General features: G+C 40.4%; 1 protein-coding gene across 2 annotated transcripts in view; it reads right to left on the bottom strand.

The window, feature by feature from the left end:
• Positions 1–242: 242 nt before the first annotated feature.
• The window catches only part of LOC116064526, a 10,618-nt gene continuing 31 nt past the window's right edge, over positions 243–10,829 (bottom strand). The window contains exons 1-12 of one of the 2 annotated variants that reach the window (XM_035999997.1): positions 10,629–10,829; positions 8,158–8,273; positions 7,845–8,001; positions 7,271–7,463; positions 6,993–7,073; positions 6,279–6,359; positions 4,871–4,951; positions 4,234–4,314; positions 3,613–3,693; positions 1,715–1,852; positions 1,454–1,606; positions 243–597 (exon numbers count right to left, since the gene is read on the bottom strand). The exon at positions 10,629–10,829 is cut by the window's right edge and continues 31 nt beyond it. In XM_035999997.1, coding sequence (XP_035855890.1) covers positions 394–597; positions 1,454–1,606; positions 1,715–1,852; positions 3,613–3,693; positions 4,234–4,314; positions 4,871–4,951; positions 6,279–6,359; positions 6,993–7,073; positions 7,271–7,463; positions 7,845–8,001; positions 8,158–8,273; positions 10,629–10,708 — 1,446 coding nt within the window. In that variant the 5' untranslated portion in view covers positions 10,709–10,829 and the 3' untranslated portion in view covers positions 243–393. The remainder of the gene's footprint in view (positions 598–1,453; positions 1,607–1,714; positions 1,853–3,612; positions 3,694–4,233; positions 4,315–4,870; positions 4,952–6,278; positions 6,360–6,992; positions 7,074–7,270; positions 7,464–7,844; positions 8,002–8,157; positions 8,274–10,628) is intronic. The other variant, XM_035999998.1, reaches the window with a different exon arrangement.

The following is a 10,829-nucleotide window of genomic DNA, read 5'->3' as shown; positions in this document are numbered from 1 at the left end:
AACTTGTCATGATCTCATTACAATCCAAAAATGATTTCCTTGGTAAAAAAAAAAAAAAAAAAAAAAGTTGTTAGTATAAGAATAAAAAGTATAAAGAACTATCCGTCCATTTAAACTTAAATTTAAAGTGGAAAAAAAACATTTATATAAACTTTTTCTTCAAAAGTTAATATTATGGATTGGTCTGGATCAGCTTTTTATATTGAAGACAAAAAATAACTAACAGGACAACACAAGAATACAAGGAGAACAAAAACTACTAAAACTGCCTTGCAAATGCGGTTCCCATGCCACTTCGGGCTTGGACCCCTAATTACTAGAGAAAGAGCACAAACACTTTTAGGGGTTCTCCCTCCAGCCTAATGTTTCTACACGTTTAGTGAAGTGCTGTCACTATAGTTTTCTTCTCCTCAGGGCAGTAATTCGATTTTTGATGAAGAATTTAACTGCTTTCCAGTCTCTATTTGCAAGGGCTTGAGGTTCGGCAGTAATGCAGCGCTGACAGTCTGTTTTCCTTGGAACTTGGCTCATCATGATGCATTCACATGCATGCACATTCCTCTGGTGTCCAGCTTCGTTTGGCAGCAGTTTGTTTACCTACGTAGGCAAAGAAGAACATGTTATAGGTTTGAGAACTTTATATCTTAATCTGAACTGAAACACAATTGGATTGATCATCTAAGTCATTCATTGCAGTACTGACTTGTTTCAGAGATCGCAAAAGGACTTTTCCCAGTCACTGAGAAATATACATGGGCGTCAGTTTGGTTTGAAATGTGCTGGGGACAGAGACGCATTCAGAAGTGCATTTTCATAAGTGCTAGGTACAATAACGCATTCATTTTTTTCTCTTTCGCGCAGGTCATGTTTTGAAAGACGCTGTCCTGTAGCTTACTAAGTAAATTAATAAAAATGTATACAAAAATGTGATGATGTCCGACACGTTTTATGAAGAAGAAAGCCTTTAGTTTTCAAAAAGCATTAGACATATGACCCACTATGTCCTGCTTTATGTATCATGTTGACAATGTGACATGACGTGACATCAGACCCAGAGAGAGGAGCTGCGCAGGATAAAACAAAAAGACTTCTGGAGTAGCCTACTTTTGGGACACTGAATAACTGTGGAAATAGTTGCTTCTGGGGTTTTAATGCAAACGCAATCCTCTTGAATGGAGAGAATGATTCCTACAGATCAGGGGAAGTTTCAATTCAACTCCAAAAAAAATAAAAAGCATTTCAAAACGGAATCTGACAATCCCTTGAGAAAGAATCACAAAGCAAAAGTCCCTGGCTCCTTGGAGATGTTTAGGGAAAAAAGTTTATCCGAAGTTAGAGCGCAAGTGAGCGGTGTTGAAGTACGAGCAGGCGGCAGAGCCTATGCACCGTCCCATGGAATAACTGTGCAGGCGCTTCAGTAATATTGTGCAGCACAACATTTGTAGAGGCATACCAGAATGCTTTTCGTCCTTCTCAGCTTTGGAACAAGTTCCCCATCTGCTTGCACACTGGAATGGCCTATTATAGAATCCTCTTCATCGGTTTCCTCCACTTTAGTCTCATTTGAATCATACAGAGGCTCAGAAAAATCGGATACTCTATCCATCTGTAAAAAGGGTGTTATGTCAAGGTATGGTTATCCAATTTTGTTCACATTCTATTGAATCAATCACAAGGGAAAGATTTTTGATTTTTCAAAGTATCTGAGGCATACCAGAATGTTTTCACTCCTACTCTGCTTTCCAAAAATGTCATCACAGTGTGGAGTCAGAGGTTGGTCTTCGATACAATCCTCATCTGTTTCATCAGTTAACAGATAATCCACAAGGGAAACACCTTTGACAGTACACACCTAAATATAACAAAATAATCATTACGCATTAAGAACTGATGGTAAACATGTATATGGAGATACTCACAAGTTACAAAAGTTAGCTGGTATGAAAAATGTTTCTGGAACAGCATATAGCTTAAAAGGTAAGTCCATGGGCTTTTCTAAAGGTCTCAACGTGTCTCATAATAACATATGGGGTGCAGTGGATCACTTCAAAAGTGCCCTTTATGAACATGTAACAGCTCAGGAAGTGTAAAATTACCTGTAATAACTTGAAACAACTTGAGTTTAAATATTGAAAGGTGTTGAAATGATGACGTGATATTAATAATTGCGGATCCCACCAGGATAAGATTGGAAACGTGTTTGTGTGTAAGAGCACAACTGGACCCTATGGGCCCTATCTTCCACCCAGCGCAATTGACTTTGTACACCGATGCATGCATCATTCCTATTTTGCACCCGACGCACAGTGGACTTTTGCCTCCACAGATGCACGTCGGTAAATTAGGGAATGAATTTGCGCTCCCGGGGGCGGTTCAGCGAAAAGAGGAGGCGTGTTCAGGCGCAAACGTTCCCTGGTGCTATTTTGCAGTTTCAGAAAACAATTCCACCACAGACCAGGAAAAACCTGGTCTAAAGTCAGTGGCGCTAGTCTAAAGTCAGCATACACTTTGCTTCTCTCATCTACACGGACGCAGCAGTTCCCATTTTTGCAAACCATACATAAATACAAGGAAAAATATTACTGAAAATGCGCTTCAGGTGTTTGGATAGGTCAGGAGGAACTTTACAGTACAGTCCTCAAAAAGTCGCAGCATTCTTTGTGGCTTGCTGTGTTTTCCACAACATTTCCATGAATCATGGATGTGTTGATGACATAAATGAGGAAATATTACAGGACTTAAGGAGATGTGATGTTGAACTACGGCGGGATTGGACACTTGAGGGGCTGGGAGTGCCAATACGCGATGTGCTCCTGGTGGAGCGGATGGACGGAGATGGAGTGGGGGGAGGAAGGGGCACAACAGGAGCAGGTGGTGTGTTTGGAGGCCCACACTCCATGGCTGCAGCAATCCTCTCCAGACTTGAGGAGATGCGCCCGAGAGGCCGCAGCAACATCGCCACCATTAATACTTTGCCACATCCCGGACAGCTCCTGCTTCAGCCATGACGAGAACGTCGGCCTCGTTGGCTGTGAACCGCTCCTGGCGTGCGCCTGGCAAATCCGTCATCATAATAGCAATCCGCCATGGAACAAGTGCGCCTGCTTTTAAAGGGAATGTGAGATGATGCTCTGATTGGTTTATTGCACGTTACGCCCAAACCATACCTATGAGTAATGTAGCTACTTCAGACCAACCCATTTTAGATATGCGTCGGGCGCAAGAGTAATTTATCCCGCCGGTATAATAGCAACAGCGCCCGAGATCCGCCCACAAAGCTACTTGCGTTTCAGATCGTTAAAATAGGGCCCTATAACTATAAGACTTAAAACGTGTGTGTGAGAGCTCAACTGGACACATAAGTATAAGGCTAGAAACATATATGTGTGTGTGTGTGTGTGTCAGGTTAACTGGTCACATGAAAGTTGACTAGAAAATTGTTAGTTCAGATTAACATCGTTCCCTCAATCAGAAGTCTACTACATCACTCAGTAAGTAACTCAGACAGAAAAGCTGTATTAGGAAAGAAATATGAACAAAATCCCTTTGTTGATAATAGAATTACATAGTGTGGAATTCAACAAATAGTTTGTGTGTACATTACTCCATTACCTGTGTGGTAGCAGCATCGATGTCTGAATCCTCATGGGATGTTTGATCAACAGGGAGCGTCTCTGTCTGGTGGCTTGTCATCTGGAATTTATATAAAAAACAAGAACACATTAAGAACTGATAGTAATCATGTATGTGGAGAGATTCACAAGTTAGAAAAGGTAGCGTGTATGAAAAATGTTACCTGTAACAACTTGAGTTTAAATATTGAAAGATGCTGAAATAATGTAAAATCACTTAAGAGTGATATACATACGGGAGGACCCCACCAAGATAAGACTAGAAACGTATACATGTGTGTGAGCTCAACTGGACCCCATAAGTATACAACTAGAAACATATGTGTGAGCTCAACTGGACCCCATAAGTATACCACTAGAAACATATATGTGTGTGTGCGTGTCAGGTTAACTGGTCACATGAAAGTTGACTAGAAAATTGTTAGTTCAGATTAACATTGTTCCCTCAATCAGAAGTCTACTACATCACTCAGTAAGTAACTCAGACAGAAAAGCTGTATCAGGAAAGAAATATGAACAAAATCCCTTTGTTGATAATAGAATTACATAGTGTGGAATTCAACAAATAGTTTGTGCAACAGTGTGTACATTACTCCATTACCTGTGTGGTAGCAGCATCGATGTCTGAATCCTCATGGGATGTTTGATCAACAGGGAGCGTCTCTGTCTGGTGGCTTGTCACCTGGAATTTATATAAAAAACAGGAACACATTAAGAACTGACAGTAATCATGTATGTGGAGAGATTCACAAGTTAGAAAAGGTAGCTTGTATGAAAAATGTTACCTGTAACAACTTGGGTTTGAATATTGAAAGATGCTGAAATGATGTAAAATCACTTAAGAGTGATATACATACGGGAGGACCCCACCAAGATAAGACTAGAAACGTATACATGTGTGTGAGCTCAACTGGACCCCATAAGTATACCACTAGAAACATATGTGTGTGTGTGAGCTCAACTGGACCCCATAAGTATACCACTAGAAACATATATATGTGTGTGTGTGTGTGTGTGTGTGTGCGTGTCAGGTTAACTGGTCACATGAAAGTTGACTAGAAAATTGTTAGTTCAGATTAACATCGTTCCCTCAATCAGAAGTCTACTACATCACTCAGTAAGTAACTCAGACAGAAAAGCTGTATCAGGAAAGAAATATGAACAAAATCCCTTTGTTGATAATAGAATTACATAGTGTGGAATTCAACAAATAGTTTGTGTGTACATTACTCCATTACCTGTGTGGTAGCAGCATCGATGTCTGAATCCTCATGGGATGTTTGATCAACAGGGAGCGTCTCTGTCTGGTGGCTTGTCACCTGGAATTTATATAAAAAACAAGAACACATTAAGAACTGATAGTAATCATGTATGTGGAGAGATTCACAAGTTACACAGGATATCTAGTAAGAAAAATGTTTCTGAAACAGCATATGGCGTTTTTCCATTACATGGTACCTGCTCGACTCGCCTCGACTCTACTCGACTCTACTCGCCTCGACCCACTGTGCGTCCGTTTTCCATTGCAGATTTTAGTACCGCCTCAGCGTGGCTGGTCGTCTTGCCGGCTCGACGCACACACCAGCGCACAAGTATAAACATCAGGCCACTTGAGCTTGTTTTACAGTTCTGTGGAGGCTCCACGCAGAGCTTTCGCGGTAGCCTATGTAATATGTGGCCTGATGTATACATTTGTCAGCTGGTGTGTGCATCGAGCCAGCATGTGTGTGTGTGTACTTAGGATACGGTGAAAGCTCTGCCTGGAGCCTCCGCAGAACTGAAACAAGCGGCACCGCAGTAAACTGCCATGACCTAACACGACACACACACAGAACGTCGAAGGTGTGTTGTTGCCAGAAGACACATTTAGTTTCTAAAGAAGATGGAGGCAGCAAAAAAACAAAACACAGCTGGCTGAACTATTTAAAAATAGCGGGTTTGTTCAGGACACCCCCGTCTGTCACTTTCACGTCACCTTTTCGGGTCGCCTCAGCTCGCTTGGAACCTCGACTGAGGAGGTACTAAAAAAAGTACCTGTTAGCAGGTACCAGGTACTTTTTTTCGTAATGGAAAACCAAAAAAGGCGAGTAGAGTCGAGGCGAGCAGGTACCATGTAATGGAAAAGCGCCAATATAGCTTAAAGGTAAGTCAATGGGCTTTTCTAGAGGTCTCAACAAATCTCATAATAACATATGGGGTGCAGTGGATCACATTCCAACTGCCCTTTATGAACATGTAACAGCTCAGGAAGTGTAAAATTATACCTGTAATAACTTGGGTTTGAATATTGAAAGGTGTTGAAATGATGTAAAATCACTTAAGAGTGATATACATACGGGAGGACCCCACCAGGATAAGACTAGAAACATATACATGTGTGTGAGCTCAACTGGACCCCATAAGTATACCACTAGAAACATATATGTGTGTGCGTGTCAGGTTAACTGGTCACATGAAAGTTGACTAGAAAATTGTTAGTTCAGATTAACATTGTTCCCTCAATCAGAAGTCTACTACATCACTCAGTAAGTAACTCAGACAGAAAAGCTGTATCAGGAAAGAAATATGAACAAAATCCCTTTGTTGATAATAGAATTACATAGTGTGGAATTCAACAAATAGTTTGTGTGTACATTACTCCATTACCTGTGTGGTAGCAGCATCAATGTCTGAATCCTCATGGGATGTTTGATCAACAGGGAGCGTCTCTGTCTGGTGGCTTGTCATCTGGAATTTATATAAAAAAACAAGAACACATTAAGAACTGACAGTAATCATGTATGTGGAGAGATTCACAAGTTAGAAAAGGTAGTGTGTATGAAAAATGTTACCTGTAACAACTTGAGTTTAAATATTGAAAGATGCTGAAATGATGTAAAATCACTTAAGAGTGATATACATACGGGAGGACCCCACCAAGATAAGACTAGAAACGTATACATGTGTGTGAGCTCAACTGGACCCCATAAGTATACAACTAGAAACATATATGTGTGAGCTCAACTGGACCCCATAAGTATACAACTAGAAACATATGTGTGTGTGTGAGCTCAACTGGACCCCATAAGTATACCACTAGAAACATATATGTGTGAGCTCAACTGGACCCCATAAGTATACCACTAGAAACATATATGTGTGTGTGTGTGTCAGGTTAACTGGTCACATGAAAGTTGACTAGAAAATTGTTAGTTCAGATTAACATTGTTCCCTCAATCAGAAGTCTACTACATCACTCAGTAAGTAACTCAGACAGAAAAGCTGTATCAGGAAAGAAATATGAACAAAATCCCTTTGTTGATAATAGAATTACATAGTGTGGAATTCAACAAATACTTTGTGTGTACATTACTCCATTACCTGTGTGGTAGCAGCATCGATGTCTGAATCCTCATGGGATGTTTGATCAACAGGGAGCGTCTCTGTCTGGTGGCTTGTCACCTGGAATTTATATAAAAAATAAGAACTAATATTGATCAAATCATATAGATCGAGCAATCACATCGATATCCAGTTACACAGACAATCAGATTAATATAAATATTGAAGGAATACAAAAGTACATGTACCATTCAGGACATTTACACACACTTTAAATCCTCAAATTGTATGTATCAGTATAAATCTAACCATCTCACCTTTTTACGCCACGGCCATTGTGAATCACCATAGTTGTAATCAATTTCTGTTCCCGCTTCAATATTCTTAACAGCAAATAAGCACAAATGTGGCCTGTCGTTGACTATGATTTTTTTCATGATGCAGTTTGGAGATTTGTGGTTGTCATTTACTAATCTTCCAAGGGATCCATCCTCTCTGGATGCATCGATACTAAAAGACAGAAGAAAAACTACACATTAACCATATTAATAATAAATATCAAATTTCATTTGATTTAAATTTTAAGTGTATACATCTTCACAGCCTTTTAAAAACACAAAACATCAGCTGTAACTGTATGACCTGTGATCGGAGAAATGCCTGATCCAGATAAAGCTCTTTCCATTAGCCTAAAATGTCAAGACTTATGTGATAGTTAAAAGTTACGAACCAAAAATGATTCACTAGAATTCACTGTTGCAATCCACCTTCCATGTGTGATTAAAATATTGATCTTGCTTTCATTCATCCATAAACTATTCAAGCTTTTGTTTCAGGTCTTTAATTAGAATTTCCCTGATCTCTACAAAACATGCGTTTTTACATGCTTACCACCAGTGACGTTTCTGCCATTGAAACTCGTACAGGAATGTACTCTGTTTATCAGAGTATTGTCTAGACTGGCAATCTTCCTTTGATAGTAGTTCACCCCTGTACTCCAAGACAAAAGCTCCCTGTTCAATGGGCTGACTCGCAAACACTCCTCTTCCTGTGAGGACACATATATGCATACATATATATACACAAATATAAATTTGATTAGAAGAAACATTGAGGCATTTCAACCATTCTGTATGTATGTAAATGAATAGTACTGAGAAATGCACTTGTGTAATAGGCTGCCCCTGAAAGGACATCCCCGTACCTTTGTTACTATCAATAAAGATTTCTTTGAACAGAGGCTTGTCCCTTGAAGACAGAATATACGACACTGCGTCATCAGCAGGCCGTATCCTCTTCCTCCTTTTTAACATGATGGCTCTGTGAAAATCATTTTAAAATAATTACAAAGGTTTTCAACATGAGTAAACAACCTCCTCAATATCTAGTGACGGCTGACTCATTATGAATGGGTCCAGCACGGGTTGAATGCGCTTTGGCGGGTCAGCGCCGTTACACATGTCTTTTGTAGGCTATGAAATCGTTACTGCGCTAATATTTTTATGAACTATGATAATGTGGCCATGGGTCACATCTCTCACCCAGGTCCAGCAGGCTACATACCATACATACCCTTCTCGTGTCCGTGTGTGCTGTAATGCTGTCTGACGGTTCCACCGGTAGCTTAGCCTAGCACAGATCATGCAGGTAACTAGTTCCATCTAGCCTACTGCTCCGAATAAGTGACAAAATAACGCCAACATGTTCCTATTTACATGTTGTGATTTGTAGAGTCACAGCATGTACAAAAAACAACGTAACATGAGACACAGCCATCAACCCCTAACCCGTCAGACAGAGTTAGAGCACGCACAGAGATGAGAAGAGTATGTATGGACTTGTCTAACTCAGGGGGATACGGTGAATAAACTGAAGGCCCAATAAGTTGGCGTGTTCCTTTAATAACTTCTAATGTGTTTTTCTAATGTGGCGGCCGCAATAACAAAGAGTTACCAGCGTAAACACGGGTACCAATACAGGTTTACCTCTCATACTTAATATACAGCTGTGGTAATAATACAGCTTTCCCTCTCATACTTAACAATATACAGCTGTATTAATAACAATTAAAACTGTAGACAAATGTCAGCAGTGTGGACCGGCGGTGCTGTGTCTGTCTGCATGTTGCAGGTGGGCCGTGTGTGAGTGAATGAGGGGGGGCTGCACGGAGGAGAGATCCAAACACAGGCACGGCTTTACAGAAGGAATGGATAATGTAACGCAACATTAAACCATATCGATATAAACGACATCGCTTCGTTGGTGGAGAGGCAGCGGATGCGAGGACGTTAGGTGCACCGGTGCGACCTAGGAAAAATCTTAGTCACACCCTTACAAATTTTGGTCGCATTTCTAGAGCCCTGTATACTATTACAATACTTGAATACCCAACAATAACTCTCCAACATATTAGTAACTCTAATAATTCTACAAAATATTATAATGTTCATGTATCACAGAGATTTTGTGAGGCAAGTGATATTCTGGCATTCAGGTTAATTTATACAGGTGCTGGGGCCTAAATCAAGAACTAATCACAGAAGCAGTGTTCCCTGATTATAAAAATGACTCATTGAAATCAGTTGATGTACACAATATAACTGCTTGTGTTACACATGCACCAAAACCCTGAATATGTGTGTTACATAAGTCCCAGACTGGCTGTCTGTGTCCAAGGGAAAGAAATTAAGCAGCTCCTCCTCTCTCTCTCTCTCTCCCCCTTTCCTCGTCCTCCTCCTCCTCCTCCTCCTCTCTCCCTTTCCTCCTCCTCCTCTCTCCCTTTCCTCCTCCTCCTCTCTCCCTTTCCTCCTCCTCCTCTCTCCCTTTCCTCCTCCTCCTCCTCTCTCCGTCACTGTCCACGTTCGGACACTTATTGGCTAACGTACTATCAAAATATCTGTTCAAACACGAATATAAATCATCTATTAATGTTTTCAGTTAATTTAATGGTGTAAAACTAAAGTGTAACTTCTTACCTTTCTAACGGTATATAATTTTAACTCTTTACTTTAGCTTCTACTTTACAAGAGCCGGCTAAAGTACGCTATCAACGGTGAATATTGCCGTGCGCTACCCTTGGCCATAACCTTTGTTGTGTTTGATTGCTAACTTGTAGCTAGCAGTCATTTCAAAAATGTTTTAGCCATCTATGATTGTTTAATTGCTAACCTTAGCTCAAAACGCCATTCACGTGACAGCCCTTGTTGTGTCTGATTGCTAACTTGCAGCCAGCAGTGAACGAACTTCGCTACGTAGGTCCATTTTTACTGTATTGACATTACAGAAGTCTCTCGTTAGCATGTTGTAAGCTACTTGTCGCAAAGTGACGCATGCACAACTCACCTCTGCACTCGTCGCAAAGTGACGCATGCGCAACTCACATCTGCACTCGACTCACATCGGGTAGTGACAGTGATGCAAATTAACTAATGATCTGTAGCTAACGTTAGCTGCTAGCGATCTTTAGTTAGCATTAGCGGCTAGCGATCTTTAGCTAACATTTGCAACTGATCAGTATTTATACTGAAACTTTCATTTTATAAAATGAAAGTTTCTCAATCTTCATGGGGAAATTGTTGAAGTGCAGTTGCAAGAAACTGGGTACCAAGTAATAAGCAATATCAAATAAATAAAGTCAAACTGTGAATTAAAATGATAATAATAAAATAACCTTACCTGTTGTTCAGAGCCAGGTGTATGTAGGCCACTGCATGTTCAGTGTTGATATGTTCATGTATCAAATCTCGCGAGACCATCTGGCATACGAGATTTAAGGCGATGTCTGATTGGCTAAAATGATACACACTTCCGGAAGTGTGTATCTTTGGTGATAGCGCAGGACAAGCTGTAGGGGGCGATATGGAGCAAAATCTCCAC

The sequence above is a fragment of the Sander lucioperca genome, chromosome 4, assembly GCF_008315115.2.
Source record: "Sander lucioperca isolate FBNREF2018 chromosome 4, SLUC_FBN_1.2, whole genome shotgun sequence".
Lineage (NCBI taxonomy): Eukaryota > Metazoa > Chordata > Actinopteri > Perciformes > Percidae > Sander > Sander lucioperca.
Note: the sequence above shows the minus strand (reverse complement) of the source record. Positions and strands in the feature narration are given on the sequence as shown.